At 43.0% G+C, this 19,178-nt stretch overlaps 1 protein-coding gene across 1 annotated transcript in view; it reads right to left on the bottom strand.

Moving 5' to 3' along the window:
- The window catches only part of Cd38 (CD38 molecule), a 40,788-nt gene extending 22,119 nt beyond the window's left edge, over positions 1 to 18,669 (bottom strand). The window contains exon 1 of the mRNA XM_005365988.2: positions 18,039 to 18,669. Coding sequence (XP_005366045.1) covers positions 18,039 to 18,280 — 242 coding nt within the window. The 5' untranslated portion in view covers positions 18,281 to 18,669. The remainder of the gene's footprint in view (positions 1 to 18,038) is intronic.
- Between the last annotated feature and the right edge of the window lie 509 nt (positions 18,670 to 19,178).

Genomic DNA, 19,178 nt, shown 5'->3' with positions numbered 1-19,178 from the left:
GAAGTATATGTGAGCATAAGGTGTTAAGTTCACTGTGGATTTCTAGTGGACGAATATATGTGAGCAAAAGGTGTTGGACAAGTTATCAGGTCAGTAACTAGAGGGCTTGTGACTGAGGTATTAGAAGGATAGAGAGGCCATCAATTGGAAGAGAGTTTCCAGCAGAAGTGGCCTTGAAATTGATTCAATTTGGGAAGGCTGGAGCTTGAAATGTCCATAAGATGTTCACAGGAAGTCATAGACCAGAGAAAGGGGCTTGTGAGAAGGACAAAGAAGAGAAGATGATGATGGGGGGGGCGGGGCTCAATAGAAGGACTGAGCTTTCAGGCTTGCCAACGTGAAGACTGTGGAAGATAAAACATGCACGCCATCAAAAAGCAAAATGAAGAGTTGTGAAAAATGCTTAGTGAACACAATGTGTCAAGCTGAAGGAAGGGCTTCACAGTGACAGGTCCCCCTGATACCAAAGGAAGAGGAAGACTGAGAAAAGACCGTTTCAAGTACTGGAAAGAAAGTTGTGCCAAGAACTGCATGGCTTCTACATGTAATGCAGGGGAGGCACAGAGATGATCTGTTTCTTTGCTTATATCAAATACTGTATCTTGAGAATTTATTTGGGAGAACACTACTTTCACTTAAATATAACGTACATGTGTCATGAAGAAAGCAACATGTACAAACACACCTTCCATGTCCTCATTTTCCTTGCCCATTTCAAAGCTTAGCATATTTTCTTTTAGGATAATAACTAAACTTCCTTATCAGTCATCCGTTTGGTTAGAAATTTTCCTGAAAGTGTAAATCAGAATGACACATCAAAAAATTTTAGGCTTAGCAATTCTGCGACAGTCATTTGTAACTTCTTTAAATTCCTGTATTCCTGAAAACCTACTTATCATTCTCTCTGAAAAGTTGCCAATGTCTTGTGGGCAGTGGTAGCACACGCCTTTAATCCCAGTACTCTGGAGGCAGAGACAGGTGGATATCAGTGAGTTTGAGGCTAGCCTGGTCTACAGAGTGAGTTTCAGGACACCCAAGGCTACTGAAAAACCCTGTCTTGAAAAAACAAACAGCAACAACAGTTTCCCAATGTCACGAGAGCAAATTTATACTTATACTTTATCAGTACAGTATAACTTGATTGTTTTTAATGTGGAAGAGATCACATCCTGATAAAGGAGCCCCTAAAGAGCCCCTTTCCCATTTCTCTTCTTGTTTTAGAGGCAGTATCTCATGTATCTCAGGCTGGCGTTGAATTCATGGTGTAACTGGGGATGCTCTCTTACTTCTGATTTTCCTGCCTCAACCTTCCAAGTGTTGTGATTATCGCATATCAAGTTTTATAGCGTGTTAAAAATAGAACCCAGGGCTTAGTACATGTTAGATGAGCCTCTGCTTAAAGAGCTACATCCCCAGCCCTTAGTCTTGTTCTTTCCATAACCCCATCTTAGGAACTAACCCTCCACAGGAGATGCGCACAGTCTCTTCTATGAGCCTAATGACTTTGTCACTTCCTCTTGGCCCTGCCCCCTGAAGGTTTTCCCACCTCTTACATCACCACAGTGCAGACTAAGCTGTGAACACATGCTCTTGAGCAATGTTTGCAAACATTATCTATCCCTTCCAAAACATTATCCTTTAAAACTGTGTCCAAACCTTTAACATTATCCCAGCACCATTCAAGACAGTTTGGTGGTTTCTTAAGAAGTTATACAGTCTTTTGCCATTTGGTCCAACTCTTTACTTCTGGATGTTTGCCACCTCCAAATGAAACTATATGTCCATACAATAATTTACACATTAATGTCTAGAACACCTTCTTTTATCATATTCAAAATGTCAAGTGTCAGCCATCCAGTAAGTTGATAAACAAATTATGGTATACACATACAGTTGACTTAGTGATAAAAAGTAACCAACCTTTAAAATAAAGTGTACATGTACAAGTTTGGTGTATGTATATATGAAGTATATGCACATGTGTGTAGATGCATACACTTTTTAAAAAGATTTATTTATTTATTTATTTATTTATTTATTTATTTATTTATTTATTTATTATACAACATTCTGCCTCCATGTATGCCCGCATGCCAGAAGAGGGCACCAGATCTCATTACAGATGGTTGTGAGCCACCATGTGGTTGCTGGGAATTGAACTCAGGACCTCTGGAAGAGCAGCCAGATCTCATTACAAATGGTTGTGAGTCACCATGTGGTTGCTGGAAATTGAACTCAGGACCTCTGGAAGAGCAGCCAGTGCTCTTAACCACTGAGTCATCTCTCCAGCCCCGATGCATACACTTTTGCACACACTCACAGAGGCTCAAGGAGGACAAGGTGTCCTGCCCCATGACCCTTCACTTTATTCCCTTGAGATAGGGTCTCTCACTGACCTGGGGCCAAGCTTATGGCCAGCAAACCTCAATGATCCCCTGTCTCCACTCCCCACAGCTTTGGATGACAGGCCTTAGTGCAGCTACATCTAGCTTCTCACATATGTGCTGGGATTTTAGCTCAAATAGGCAGTGGAGGTGGCATTACCAACTCTGGGTCAAGTGAAATATTCAATGAATAGCATTCATATAACTGATTATCCACCTGAAGGTGGGGATGGAATTATATTTCTAATTTCACAACACACAAAGATAAATTCCAGATAGCTAAGGGACTTAACTGCAAAAAGTAGCAGCTTATCATTTTTAAAGTCATACCACTCTTTATAATGTCACATTAAAAATATCTATTCTTGAGTAAGATACAGAAGCACAGCCATAAGAGAAAACATAATTGCAACAACATTTAGGTTTTCAGGATAAAGGGTACTGTAGTGATGAGGTGAGCAAGCCTGCTTTTCGTCCCGCCAGGCTCCCGCACTGCTAGCTTTACCCAAAATAATTACACGGAAACTGTATTCTTTTAAACACTGCTTGGCACATTAGTTCTAGCCTCTTATTGGCTAACTCTCACATCTTGATTAACCCATTTCTAATAATCTGTGTAGCACCACAAGGTGGTGGCTTACCGGGAAAGATTCAGCATGTCTGACCTGGCGGCTGGCTCCATGGCGTCTAACTCACTTTCCTTCTTCCCAGCATTCTGTTCTGTCTACTCTGCTCACCTAATTTTCTTCCTTATTAAAAGGTCAAGGCAGTTTCTTTATTAACCAAAGAAAGTAACACATAGACAGATGACCCTCCTATATCAGGGTACCACAGATAAAGTCAAGAATGAAGCCACAGATTGGGAGACCATGTTGACCATCCATATATTTGACAAGAGATTAGGATGTTGAATGTAGAAAGATGGGCAAAGCAGAAGAAGTCTGGATGACCAATGGATGCATAAAAGATGATCAGTTGACCTAATTGATCAGGGAAATGAAACCAAAACTCAGCACCACAATTCCAAAGAAAGTTCAGAGCAATCATACAGAGACTTGGATTCTGAAAGTTTGGAGTATACATGTCAATATTGCGTCACCATGTGATGTGGCAGATACAGTTGGTCCTGGTCAAACAGATTTCCTTCACCTTCTTCTCTGGATAGCATGTTTCCAATGAAGATTTCAAAACATTTCTCAAACTTCCTTACACACTGGTCTAGCCATGCGGGTCACTTCTGGCCAATGAAATTTAAGAAGAGATCAGAAGCATGAAGGAAGGATTCTGAGAAAAATATTCTTATCTGATGAGAAGCGTCCTAAAATCAAGCCCAGCCCCCCTGACCTTTGCTCCTTAGATGTGATTATGGGAGGACATGATGGCTACAATTGCTGCAACCGTTCTCTGACAAGAAGCTTGAGGATAAAAAACACATCTCAGGATACAAGACTAGAAAGGAAGGGTCTGACTCTTACTGACTGTGGGGTCACTTCGGTACTTCACTTCTGGGTATCTCATTGTGTGTGTGTGTGTGTGTGTGTGTGTGTGTGTGTGTGTGTGTGTATGTGTACCACAAAGTTGTTGAAACCTTCACCTAGTATTTCTGAATGTATCCTTATTTAGGAAGAAGAGCTTTGTAGAATATACACACACAATACAGAATACACACACACACACACAAACATTTTTTTGAGTACATTTAGTGTGGCTTGGGACTGCATTATTTCAGGACTGGCCACCTTGTACTGGATAACCAACTGGGGCCTCATTTAAGGGAGAGGTTAATTCATTCAAAGAGGCCATCAACTGGAGAGGGAATATTAGAGGAGGAACATGGGAGGAGATGGAGGGAAGAAAGGAAAGAAAAATGTGATGTGGTGATATTTTACTTCTAATAATTTTTTAAAAATTAAATAGCTAAAAACCATCTTTGTAGATGATCAGTTTTATATTAAGTCACTGGGGAAGTTCCACATCCCATATCGCTGGGCTGATGTAGAAAGGAAGAAACTGGGGCTGGAGAAACGGCTCGTGGGTAAAGCACATGTAGTGCCTGAGACGCTGGGCATGCGTGTCAAAGTTAGGCACAAGAGCATAAGGGGAGCAGAGACAAAGAACCCCAGCCTCCAGTGGCCAGCCAGTCTAACCAAAACCCAGGTTCAGTGTGAGCATTTCTCTCACAAAATAAAATGAATAACAATAGAAAAAAATACCCAGCCTTGTTCGCTGGTCTATGCATGGGCACACACGCACGCTCATACCCAGTAAGAGTTAGATGTAGAAATAGACATGTACAGAGAAATACAGTATAAAGACCCACCTCCCACCTTCCAGGGAATCCTTTCCACTCAGCCAAGGATGTCTATAGATCCCAGGACTTGGTAGAAGGGCATGGGACAGAGTCCCGCAGAGCCGCCCTGCATCGATCTCCTCTTTTGACTTCCGACCTCCAGACTGTCAGATAGTAGTACATTTCTGTTTTTAAAGCCATACGTGTAGTAAATACCTTGTTGGGGCAGCTCTAGCAATTTCAGTGAAAGTAACCATGGCACGTTCTGTGACTCATGTTTGTACACAGGTAAATGCCATCGAAATTGTAAAATACCCTTCATTGGAAAACACAGTTAACCCCATCGAACCATAGTGTGCAATAAACACAAAATAAGAACAGCCTGGAGGCGGTACCTTTTCTCATCGTACTGGTGATCAGCAAGCTAAAGACACCTGGCAGAGTTGGGGGGTGTGAGGAAACGGAAACACCCGCTGTGTCAAGAAGGGAACCACCCCAAGAAGAGAAATTGGGCATTTTTTTTAATTAAAAAATAATGTATGTCTTAACTTAGCAAACTTATTCCTAGGATTTTCTATCTTACACACACACACACACACACACACACACACATTTTTATCCTAGCATTTCTTAGAAACTGTTACAAATATTAAAGCACTGAAAATGTCCCCGTGTAAATCTAATGTACAGAGAATTCATCAAGTGTGACTCCTTTAACTGTGGAAATGAGAACCAGCTGGGCTCATTGACAAGAACCCTGTTCAATGCAGAGGAAGAGGAAAGTGAGACACAGCGAGAAAACATGTTGAAAACAAGAGTCTGTGCTGCCTTGTGCTGGGAGCATTTCTAGAGAGCTCTGAGGGGAAACAAATGGCAGGATTGGTCTCTGAGAAAAGGGGAAAGAAATGGAGAGAGGTGTTTTGTCTGCAACTAGCTACTTTTTAAAAAACTGAAAGAATGCTATGACACGGTATGGCATCTTTTCTATTGTGTTATTGATCAAAAAGGGAACTTCCTAATATCCCATGGACATCTCAATGTGTTTAAAATATTCACGACTTAACTTCCTTAGCTTTAAGACATTGACAGAAGATTGTGGTTGAGGCGCATGAAATTGGGAGTGAATCCTTTGGTGTACTAAGAGTGAGGCAAAGCTAACTTGGTAAAGGAGAAACACACAGTTCTTGGTGGGAATTGATCTGCTCGGACCCTGAGATTACACAATGCCTTTGAAAAAGGGGTTACAGCAAGAAAGTAGGTCCCAAACTCCTACTGTCTGCCCTTTCCTCTGTCTGAGCATCCTTTGAAATCTCTACCAATTGTGTGTGTTTTCTGTCCGTGTCCTTGAAGGACTTCCAAGGAGATTTCATCACTGGCAGCTTAGATACCTCGACAGATGACAGATAATTCAACTTGTAATAAACAACTGCTCCCAGGAACCAAGATGACCTGCTTTACTATGAATTTCATCCCATTTAACCTATGAATGAAGAGATGACTTCATAATATTTGTTTGACAGTCATAATAAGAGGAGGGAGGGAGAGGGGGGAAAGAAGGCAAAGAGGAAGAAGGAGGGAGGGAGGGAGGGAGGGAGGGAGGGATGGAGGGAGGGAGCGAGCGAGCATTTGAGCAGTGCAGGGAGAATCTGGTGGTAGCCATGACAGGATATCCCTTTCGTATACCTTGAGTGAAATTCTTTCTTCAAACTCAATTAGAGTAATCATTGCTAAAGACTCCACGCTCATTGTGCTTGTTAATTTTGATCAACTTGACACATGCTATCCATACCTGGGAGGAGGGAAGCTTAGCTAAGAAATTGCCTCCATTTAGATTGGGCCTGTGGGAACACCTGGGGGACATTTACTCAATTGCCAATTGATGTGTTTCAGATCACTGTGGCCAGTCCTACCCTGGGCTGATGGGTCTGGGCTATATAAGAAAGACAGCAGAGCAAGTCAGAGTACAAGTCAGTAAGTAGTGTTCCTCGACGGCTCTGCTTCATTTCCTGCCTTGATGTCCCTCTCTGAGTTCCTGTCTCCTTCAGTACTGGGCGGTGACCTGGAAGAGCAAATATTCTCCTTTTCTCACTAGGCTGTTTTTGGTCATGGTGATTATCACAGCAACAGAAAACAGAATAGGACAGTAATATATGTAAAGTCAAACTTCTCCCGTGTGTGTATACCACATCTGACATGTTCTGGTAAGGAGCACACACCATACAATTAAAAATTAATTCATTGCGAAATATTTTAAGTGCAGTGTGTAAACTACTCAATGTGGAAGCCATCTATCTGGTTAAGCTGCCATGGACTGCTTTTGTCCTTCATTTTAAACTTTATTCATTTTTTTAAGTGGTAGGGCCACCCACTATTTAGGATTCTAACTGGGGGTTAATTTTAAATTTTTAAGCAAGCATTCTATAGCGGGCATGCTTCCTTTTCATTGTTTGAGAAAAATAAGTCCTTAAAGGGAATAAAAATATTAGTCTTTTGCTTGGCTGACTCCATATTTCTGACTCAGCTGTCACTCTCCTGTTTCCTCATCGCCTCTCTCAGAGTGAGTACCTATTGGCAAAAACTATCTCTGCATCCATCCATATCAGCGTATGAATATAACCACCTTTCTCTTTCTGACCCTCCATAACACATGTGCACAGGAAACCAATTCTTTATCTTTCACTCGGTTTCCTGTTTTGTTGTTTTCTCAATGTCTTAAATCTATTCTTTTTTTTTGGGGGGGGGGGTGTTTCGAGACAGGGTTTCTCTGTGGCTTTGGAGCCTGTCCTGGAACTAGCTTTGTAGACCAGGATGTAGATCCTCCTGCCTCTGCCTCCCGAGTGCTGGGATTAAAGGCATGCGCCACCATCACCCGGCCTTAAATCTATTCTTGTCACCCACTTCTCCTTTGAGAAAGCTGATCTTTTCAATATCCTGACACAATCAATTTCCAAGTAGTTTCTCAAAGAACGATACTCATAGCTCTTCAGTTCTTGAATCATTTTGCCAAAAAACCATGTCCACACCAATTCAGTAAATGAAATCCTCTCCACTCCAGGTTGCTTTGGGTCATGGTGTTTATCCCAGCAACAGAAAGCAAAGGAGGGCAGTCATAGATGTAGTACCACCTTTCCCATGTGGCTATTCCTGGTCTGACACTTTCTCTGTAAAAGAAGCTGTCTTCACCTCAATTCCCAGACACCTCTGGAGCACAGGCAAGAACTTCTGTTCCCACCCACTTGGATGCGTATTTACCTTTTTGTAAATATGTTTGTGCTTTGTATTTTTAATTATATAATTCTATTAAATTGTATGTTAGTAAATTAGGTGAGAGAAAATAAAAAAATACTTCCTATGAAAATTAAGTGCTTGTTTCAGAAAATAATGACCTGTGTGAGTCCATTGAAAAAATGCTGCGTTTGGCATCGAAATGCCAATTGTAATGACTGTTGGACATCATGGATTTCTGGAGGCCTTCCTCACTTAGATGACTTCTTAACCTACTTAAAAGGCTCTGCCTCTCCAGTAACTCCTCAGTTTCCTCCAATTTGCATACCAGCTGTTCTGTTAGCTATTTTTGTTCTTCCCAAAGAAATGCAGTTGCAAGAGTACTATGATTTGGAGAGACAGCGGCAGATGTAGTGAGAAGTGGATATACTCTGGGTACATTTGGTACAGGGGACAGACAAGACTCATGCCCAGGCCGTCCTCAAACTCCCCATATAACACAGGCTAACCTTAAACAGCAGTCCTCGGCTTCTTAATGATGGGATGAACATATGCACCTACACCAACCTGGATATATTTAACAGTAGAACCATTTCATTACGTGTGTGGATGTATATGGAATGTGGAGGGGAAAAGGGAGAGAAAAGTGATGTCAAGATATTTTTAGTTGAGCTACTGGAAAATAAGTTGCTATTTCAAATAGGGAAAGAACAGAGTAGAACAAATTGAGAAATGCATCAGAGATTTGGATTTGTACAAATGAGTTTTGTAACTCCTACTGCTGTCCAAGTGGGGATTTTTCAATAGGAAGTTGGGTTGTGTCAGTCTTGAGGCTGTGAAGTTTTGGGTGAAGCTACGAATTTGAAAGTAAACTGTTAAGAGATAAGGAAGAAAATGTTTCACAAGGAGGGTGTGAAGTCAACTTTTTCGAGCGATTCTGATTGGTCAAGTGAGATGAAGGCAGGCAACTAAGAGCAGATTGATGAATCTGGTAAGACTGGCTTGAGTGGGAGCGTTACCGAAATGAACTAAAGAAAAATTAATGAGAGCCTCTGGATGACTTTCTTAGCTCCATTCTTGTCTTGCTACTGTCTATCAAAGTTGGTGTGGGACAACTGTATTCTGTCAATTATATTTTAAATAAACACTGATTGATCAGTAGCCAGGCATGAAGTATAGGTGGGACAACTGGACAGGAAGTAGAGGCAGGTCAATGAGAACAGGAGTATTCTGGGAAGAAGGAAGCTCTTTCTGCAGTTGTGAGCCAGCCACAGAAGAAGCAAGATATGACTGCCAGGCTAAAAAAGGTACCGAACCATGTGGCTAACATACTAGAATAACGGGCTATATAAGTTATAAGAGTTAATAAGAAGCCTGAGCTAATGGGCCAATCAGTTTATAGTTAATGTAGACTTCTGTGTGCTTTCTTTGGGACTTAATGACGGCAGGAACTAGGCAGGACAGAAAACTCAGTCAACGCTAAGTGAGACAGCCAACATGGTTTTTCTTTACTTAAACAGTGATATGCCAGTACAGAGTACTTTCAACACACAACACTAGTGGCATTTATCTTGTCTGTGAAGGTCAAAAAATAGCCTTGAAGATAGCTCACGTCACTTAAAATACAGAGTGCTTACAAGAACAATGATGACATGAGCGTAAAACAAATGTATAACAATTAGATGTTGCATAGCCAGAGATAAAGCAAACACATAATTATGTTGTTACTAGGAGCTACGATTTTCAGCATAAGAGAAGTAAAACACAAACATAAAATTAATAATATCAAAGCCTTGTACTTTTGTTCTGAATTGAGGTTATAGATATGAACTCCTAACGTTTATGTCTCTCCTGTCTTCTAGTGACCGAAGGGATGACTCAGCTGTTAGAGCAGGCACTGCTTTTCCAGGGGACTTGAGTTTGGCTCCCAGCGCCCATATCAGGCAACTCAAAACTGCCTGTAACCCCACCTTCAGGGGATCCAGCACTCTTTTGTGGCCTCCAAGAGCACTGGACTCATGTGCACAAACACACACACACACACACAACTGCCTGTAACCCCACCTTCAGGGGATCCAGCACTCTTTTGTGGCCTCCAAGAGCACTGGACTCATGTGCACAAACACACACACACACACACACACACACACACACACACACACACACACACACACACACATGTACATAACTTCAAACATAAAATATTAAAAATACTATCTTCTAGAACTAGCCACTAAAGTCCAGAAAACCCATGCCAGATGGCAGGGAGTAGCCCTGACACACTCTCTAAGTTTTGTTTCTACCAGCAGCAGGCATGGTTCCACAGAATAGTAGACAGTCCCGTCTCTAGGGCAGGATAGTTACAAGGTATGTTTAGGACACTGAGGATTAAGCATTGGTTCTTGCCCTGAGAATGCTCTCCTGCCTTGTATATCAGTGGTTCAGGATCTACAGCCTTGGGAGTCCAGGCTTTGTACCAGTAGTTGTAGCCAGATTGATCCTCTGGAGTTTGGTCTGAGATTGTGTCACACCATTGGCTACTCTGGTTCTAAGGCCTCAGATGTGGGACTGAGTAATTCTGCTGGCATCCTTTGGTCACCAGCCTGCAAAGGTCTATTTGAGACTTCCCAGTCATTATAATTACACAAGCCAGTTCTACTAGCAAATTTTTCTCTTGTCTCCCCATCTACATCTTTTCACTGGCTCTGTTTCTATGAAGAGTCCTGACTAAGATATTTGCCATCTGACTAACAAGGAGAAAGAATCAAGTACTTACCAGTCTTTTTTTATGAACTCTCTTTCAAGACAACTAATGGTGAAAGCTCTCTCCTCAGAAGAAATAAAGTAAATAAATGTCAAAGGACTCTCCCAGTGAGAAAATAGTGAATTGCTAACCCTGTGGAACTGGTCAACCTTGGCCATGATCATCAGATGCTACCAAACTAATGAGGTGAAAAGTCACTGTGGAACTTGAGAACAGATGGCCCAGGTGTACAGTGCCCAGCTCTAATAACCTTCAAACTATGGGACAATATGACATTATGGGTCTTTGGATGTGATGCTGCAAGGGAAGCTACCTCTGTGAAATATTCCTGCTCCATCCCCAAACCTAACTGATTCTAACATGGCTGTAGGCTCACAGGCAACACTGCTTCTGAAGAGCATGTTAAATAGCAGCACTCACTGGGCTCCAGCGAGGTGACACAGCAGATCACAGCACTGTCTGCACAAGCTTGACAGCCCGAGTGTATTCCATGGTACGCACATGAAGGTGGAAGGAGAAAACTGACCTCCACACACGCTCCATGATACCTGTGTGCCCATGCACATATGCGCTCACACACTTCATACACATACAGGCAATAGCAATAAATCAAATTAAAGCATAGAAATAAGCAAAGAGCAACACCATAATGCAAGCATCCAAATGCAAGGTAAAAACCAGTGACCAACTGCTTTACTTTTCTAATCTTCAGGTTGAACCCCAATTTCTGTCTCTGAGTTTTTATTAGTCATGCTACATAAAAGATAGACAGCATTTGTTTGCAGTGTCATATTAAAATTTGCCATAGTTTGGATATGGTCTGTGTCTGCACCCCAACAGTTTCCATACTGGGAGTCTGGTCCACCATGTGGCGATGCTGAGTTTGTGGAACCTTTAAGAGATGGGACCTCATAGAAGGTGCCTAGGTCACGGGTAATCACTCTCTGAATAAATGAATCCTGTTCTGAATGTGGGAGTTGATTCTTATGAGGATTGCATGGTCCTTCTCTAGTCTCTGACTTCCTGGATGACTGAGCCATATCTTCTGCAGTTCTCATCATCATGATGCCACCTACCATGCTATGATGTAGCCAGAAGGCTGCCATCAGAGCCCAGGAGCTGCAGCTCTGTTCTTAGACTTGTGAAATTGTGAGCTCAACTTATCTTTCCTTCATCTGTTTCCAAACATCCTGTACTTTATTATACCAGCATCAAAGGACTAAGACAGGTACTGTTGGAAAGACTTACTCAAAAAACTCTTGCCTAGCGGAATGTGGTTTTCATGTGAAGTTATAGCTCCAACCTTTTACGTTAGATGGTAGTTTGTCATTCTTGTCTGTTAGAGATACAAATAATTTCTGTGCATCAATGAGAAAATCTCAGAGTTTCTGCTTTGTACTGCCTTCTAGAACATTAGCTAGCTTTTGCCTAACCTATTCATCTAAGTCTAATATTCCTTTCAAATACTAGCAGATATAAAGTGCTTCACAATATTCCTTGTAGAGAATTTGTCACTTTATTGACCTCCCCATAAATGAATATTCAAAGTCAGGTTTTTTCTGACTCCAAGTACTGTTCTTGTTACATTTTACCTGGTCACATCCAAGCCTGTCACAAATAAATAATTAGATCTCTAACGTGTGTAGCTCTCTGAGCTATGAATGTCACTTTCTTGTAGAAACTTACACTTCCGAAAATGTTTTCAAATTGTCACGAGATGGTCCACCCGCTGTTAAATCTGGCAGTTGTTCGAGACTTTTCCCTGGTTAATCCATTTTCTGTCACTGTAATGAAATACTTGACACAATCTTATATGAAAAGCAAGAGTTTACTTTGGTTCATGGGTCTGGCAGTTACATCCAAGATCAGGAAATCCTTACCCTGTGTTTGTACTGACTTTCTGCTTTCATCAAGACTTAAATAAATGCTGAGACTATCAAAGTGGAAATCATAGGGAAGTAAAATGCCCAGACTTGGCCTCTAAGAAAACCCAGACATTTTGAAGAAGCAGCAGCAAAGGACAATTTTAAAAATTATAACCTGAAAACAAAAGAATGAGAAAAGCCAGCTAATGTGAGAAAGAAATGATCAGTAAAACAGAGGAGAATATTCTCTCTTTTATCATTTATGTTGGCATCCAGCCATCTTGACATTGACATAAAGTGAGTTCAATTTTAAAGACTTTGACAAAGAGACCAGAATATAATGAGCAACCATATAAGGTAAGCAGGGGTGGTGAGGTGAATTAGAACCCAACCTCCCTGGCTCTCAGCACTCCCTGTGGCTGTATTGAGATCTTTCATATGCATGCTCTTTATATCCCTGTATTCTTACCTGAACCTCCAGTTTCTGTAACCGCAATAAATGACTGACATCCCCAAAATCCATGGGGGAAGCCGATCTTCACCAAGATGTGAGAGTCATGGGATTTAAGTCATACCAACCAAACCCTCTCCAGAGACCCATCTTGTTCTGTGTGCTGGATCTCCATCCCATCCCATTCCCAGGCTCTCACCGACCTCCTCACACACTCTGAGTCCTGACTGTCACATGAACACTTAACACTCTCCCCCGGTACCAATAGCCACTGTCAGTGATGACAGCCTTTGCACACTTTAGTGAATCCTGGACGTGCGTCTCTCAGCTTGTTGAGGGCCATCTTAGCCAGAAGATAGTTCCTATGTGTAGCCTTCAAGGGGAACCAAAGGTGATTCTTCAAGCATATTCTACATTTAATGTCCCTGGTTCAACTTAGAGTTGAGTTTCATTTTCAACGTCAAGCCTTGATATCCAACTTCCCATGGGGCAGGGAGTGTAAATTCATCCATAGAGTGTGTGCTTAGCTTTAATCTGAGAGCTCAAAATACATCACTGGTAGAAGGACATCACCCATCACAATTGTTAGTGGCTCACACCTTACCAGGCTTTAAGAAATAGACTAAAGTTCCAGGAAGTAAGGGGATCATGCCAGTCTTTCTTAGGATTAAGCTGTAGCATCAGCAGTTCTATAGCTTCCAATCTATTATCTCAGACTGTAAGTGTTTCAGATTGCCAGCCTCCACGACTACATGGACCAATTCCACCCACTCACCCACCCACCCCACGCCCCACACACACTATTTCCATTTCTCTGGAGACCCTGTGACATCAGCACTGGCACTGGATGTCAGGCAGAAGAAGAAAGGTCTCAAGGAGAGACTGTTCACGTTGACTTGATGGACACACAGGAAGTGGTTACTGGAGCTGGCAGTAGAAAGGCAGTCCCTTGCAGAAGTGACATAAGATGTGGCAACCCTGTCAACTGCAAAAGTGACACCCTCAGAAACCTAAAGCTGAAGAGTCCAGTCCTTTTTTTTTTTTTTTTTTATCTTTTTGGTTGTACAAGAGAAAGTGCAGATACAGAGGGAAGAATTCTGGATCGAGAATTGGCAGAATCAACGTTTCCAATTTGCTAGGTTTGAAAATAAAAACTGCCATTCTGTGTTTCTTGATAAGGGCACCAAAATAAGAAACAATCCCAGGATAATCATGAAACTCAGGGTGTTGTCAGTAAACTGTGTCCTCAGAGCAGAGGTCTCAACGATGTGGCTGTAAGGCGCTTTGTGTATATGTGCGTGTAAATGTTATCTAGAAACATAAAGAACCCCCCAAACACATAAGTAAGTAATTCAACAGAAAGAGTGAAGATCTGAACAAAGTTTAAATGGACAAAAACAGACGAGGAAAAGGACTTGCTGGCAAATAGGGAAACTTAGATACTGTTTTTCTATTTTTCTCATAATTAAGAAAAACGTTGAAGACATTCAAGAGTGATCAGCTTGTGGAGAAGTGGGCCCTATAGACTGACGAGTAGGTGTGAAATAACAAAGCTATTTCAGAAGGGATTCGGAAACGTCTGCATTTCAAAAACCATTAAAACTTAAAGCATGCACTGTGGTAGTTGGAATGAAAATGACCCCATAGGTTCATAGAGAGTGGCACTAGCAGGAGTTATGGCATTGTTGGAGGTGTGGCCTTGTAGCAGGAAGTGTGTCACTGTGGGGGTGGGTTTTGAGGTTTCAAGCCAGCCCAACTCTCTCTCTCTCTCTCTGTTTCTTCTTGCTGTCTGCTGATTTGGATGTAGAACTCTCCCCTTCTTCTCCAGGACCATGTCTGCCTGTGCACAACCATGATGATAATTGACTAAACCTCTGAACTACAAGCCAGCCCCAGTTAAATTGTTTTCCTTTATAAGAGTTGCTGTGGTCATGATGTCTCTTCATAGCAATATAAACCCTATCTAAGGCAGGCACAATATCTCATTTTACCCAGGAATTTTATCTCTGGGCATCTGTCATACGGAACATTCCAGTATAAACATGAAAAGTTAAAGGTGTTCACTGCAGAACGAAAGTTTCAAAAAAAAAAAAATGGAACTCTGTCATTCCTGTGCCGTTAGTAGCCAGATCACTGCCTGGAACACAGTAGGGGCTCAAAATAATTTATTGAATGAATGAATGAGTGGGATTGAAAAACTGTAAAATGGGCCAGTAAGATGGCTCACTGCTATCAAGCCTGAAGGCCTGAGCTTGATCTCCAGAACCTACGCAGTGGGAGACAGAACTCACACTGATTGTTCTCCTGCTGCCACACACGTCCTGTAGCCCATGGCCCCCAAATGTAACAGGGATACATGATTAAAATTTGGAAGTTAAACTTTTTTTCAACTGGAAATGATTGTATCTACCCTATAAGGAATGAGGTAGATTTGTGTGTACCAATATGAATGACCCCCACCACCAAGTGTTAGGTTAACATGATAGTTCAATAAAAAAAGCAGAAAAAAATGTAACTTTCAGCATTGGCAGACTGAATTATGGAACTAGGATTTGATACATGGATGATTGGACCTAATCCATACTTGTTTTGTGGAGTGGTATCTGCATCACTACATTTGCACAGCAGTAAACTTCAGACATTTTCCATGACAAGATTATTCCCTAGCGCTCTTCCTTTCCTCAGGTGCTGGGTACAGTCACTACTGTTTCCATTTTATGTGGAGAGAACACACCACAGCACATACACATTGAAGACCTGGTCTAAGGTCATGCTGCAGCAGAGCCAAGGTCCAAGCTCGGATGATCTGGCTTCAGAGTTCACATTCTCAAACCACGGGAGGATAAGGTGCCATGTTTTCAGGTTAAGCTTGTTGGCTCATTTTGCTTATAATATTGTTTCTTTCTCTTTCAGAGGTCTCTCTACATGGCCTATAAACTTCACAGCCACTCTGCCTACAAACATACACAGGCAGTTAATTTAGAGGCTTGGGAATTCAAACCCTACAATCGCGTGTAGATATTTTACTCAAACTTTCCGACTCAATGTGCTTATCTGTAACGTGGAGATACCAATTGTAACTCCCTCTGCACCATTGTCTTCTGTCCCATTCTGTTCTGTTCCATTCATCCATACTGTGATGCTGGGGATGAACCCAATGCACTGTGTAAAATGAGCGAGAGCCCCTGCCTCTGAGCTGCCTCTCAGCTCCGATGCTGTTGCTAAAGGACCACACAATTGGCTGTTTTTAAGTGCCTGGCACACAATAAGTATCTATCACTAATCTATCCACATAAAACACATGTGTGTGCATGCGTATCAGTGCATGCGTGTGTGAAAAGATGAACATCACAATATTAACAGGTTAGGCCAATGAGGTGGACCAGTTGGTAGGGATGCTTGCTTCTAAACCCAATGACTTGAATTTGATTTCCAGAGTCTACATTGTGAGTGAGAGAGCTGATGTTATGACCTTCAATTGTATGTGGTGGGACATGTGTACACACGCATGTGCGCACACACACATGAAGTAAATATGCGCAATTTTATTAATCAATCCTGTTATTTTTAGATTGATTATGATCTGACAGACACAAATAATTTGTACCTGCTGAATGCTTATACATACACGTGAATGGATCGGTAGAGCCAACGCTTGTCAGTCTACACTCCACAAGGTTAATACTAATCACACATCATGACAATTCCACACATCCAGTTTGCGAAGCACAGTGAATTTACCCGAAATGATCGAACAACCAATATCATTTAAAAATCAGTAAACACAACACTTAGCAGGACTCTGAAAGTAATTCTACACGTACACTTTCAAGTAAAACCAGGACCCAAACCACAGCATCTAGCTTGTGCCTCTGACGATGGAATGTGAAAGCAGGCTCTAGGCATGCCTTCCCAGCCTGTGGCGCTTCTGTTTGACTTCAGACATCAGTTCTACACTAAGATGCCTGGGGGGTAGACATGCAACAAACCGTTCTACACTAAGATGCCTGGGGGGTAGACATGCAACAAACCGTTCTACACTAAGATGCCTGGGGGGTAGACATGCAACAAACCGTTCTACACTAAGATGCCTGGGGGGTAGACATGCAACAAATCCTCCATCCCTTTGGTGGAAGGGGGTATTCGGGCTGATTCCTTTGGGTTGATGAAGGCACTGTTCCCCAGGGTCTGCACAGGTCCACCAGGGTGATTCAGCTTATCTGATGGGCAATATTTCAGTTTTTAAAGTCTGATTGCTTTGTTTTATTTAAGATCAAGTGCAAAGAGTCACGATGCTGTCTCAGCTAGGTTTTTGTTTGCTGTGTGTTTTGATTAATTAATGTGCTTATTTTAAGGCTGGTCTCCCTTTGCAACTCAAGCCAGTCCCAGAATTTACAGTGTAGCTATGCAGCCCTGGATAATCTCGAACTCACAGCAATCTTCCTGTACCAGCCTCCTTAGTGCTGCGGTAACACGCATGAACTACCACCTCAGGATGCTGTTTTATAAAGATAAATAAAACTCAAGACAGACATCTGGTCTTTCTGACTCCCTCCATCCCCACAGCGTGCTCAGTAAGCTACTTGGTCAAGTGTCACCTGTGACCATAAATTTCCGGCCACGGACAGTGGCAGATCGAAACCGCAAGTCAAGTGACAATGTCAAGTCCCTGTGCCTGCGAGTCATATTCTGTTCCTGCAGTGCAGCTGTGGCCAAGGATGGCCCCCAAAACCCAGCTCAGGACCCGCTGTGGGAGGTCAAGTATCTTTGGGGAGCTCAGCAAGAATCAGCACCCACCTCGTATGTCCTGCACCCCCCGAGGTGGTTGGGGGGAGGGGCTGTGCTCTGGTAACTTGCACATGGAATTTGGGGCTCATCCCAATCCTCATCACTGTCCCCTCAGCTCCCAGCTGACCCGCAACACAAGATTCTTTGTTTGGAACAGTCGGAACGCTCCCCCGCGCGCAGGAGCTCCAGCTGAGTCACAGCCAGCCTCCCCGGAGTTCAGCTGTGCGCCCCGCCGCCCGTGACCAGCGTGTGCTTCCCAATGCCAACTCACCTCATCTCAGGCCGGAGGATTTGAGTGTAAACGAGACACCGTCCCAGGAAGAGCTCAGAAAAGTGCTTCGGGGTAGGCTTGCCTTTCCACACCATGGGTGCCCGCGGCCACAGAACTATGACCACTGTCACTACCGAGGCAATCAGGACCACGAGACCCACTCCGAGACAGATCTTGGCTTTCCTAGAGAGATGGCAGCAGGGTCTGTCCCCAGACACCTGGCTAAATTCGTAGTTGGCCATGGGGCTCCTTGGAGATCAGCCCAGGCTAGGCAGGAAGAGAGCACAGTGCTGACAGGGTCAGAGCCTGCCCCTCCTCCTTTCTTTCACTTGCCTTTTATCGGTTTCCTTTCCCACCCTCTACCCCTTCTTTAAAGCTTCAAGGGGTGACTGGAGGACGAATGAAACTTTAAGGATGGCAACAGGCACTCCAGCTGCTTTCTTCCAGACTCCGGAGCCTCAGCCTCCAGAGGAAGCCGGCACTTGAGCCTCTTCAGGTGCACAGACAGCTTGGGAACACTCCTGGGCCGGCACCTTCTGTCACCTGTGCACCTGATGCTCCCTGGAGGGTAAAGTCTGTCCAACTCTCTCTCTCTCTCTCTCTCTGTCTCTCTCTCTCTCTGTCTCTCTCTCTGTCTCTCTCTCTGTCTCTCTGTCTCTCTCTCTCTGTCTCTCTCTCAGTCTCTCTCTCTGTCTCTCTCTCTCTCTGTCTCTCTCTCTGTCTCTCTCTCTGTCTCTCTCTCTCTCTCTCTGTGTCTCTCTCTGTCTCTCTCTCTGTCTCTCTCTCCCTTTCCCTCCCCCTTCCCTCCCTCCCTTTCCTCTCCACTTTCTCTTCCTCCCTCCCCCCTCTCCCTCTTCTCCTCTCTCTTTTTCTCCCTCTCCCTCTCTCTCTCCCTCCCTCTATTCACTGGATGGCTGGCAATGAATGCCCTAACCTCTACTTCTGAGCTTTGATAAAATCCTGCCCCGAGATCTTTAAGGTACAGAAGAGCAGCCTCAAAGTTGTGCTTTGACCTCCACTCGCATGTGTCCCATGGAAATCATGCATTATGATCCGCTTTGTGACAGTCATTTTCCAGGCATAGGGAATATTAGATGTAAAAGCTGAGGTAGTAAAGCCACTGGATTTGTTTTAAGGCAC

This window comes from Microtus ochrogaster, unplaced genomic scaffold (assembly GCF_000317375.1).
Source record: "Microtus ochrogaster isolate Prairie Vole_2 unplaced genomic scaffold, MicOch1.0 UNK5, whole genome shotgun sequence".
NCBI lineage: Eukaryota > Metazoa > Chordata > Mammalia > Rodentia > Cricetidae > Microtus > Microtus ochrogaster.
The sequence above is the reverse complement of the archived record's forward strand: the minus strand, read 5'-3'. Positions and strand labels throughout refer to the sequence as shown.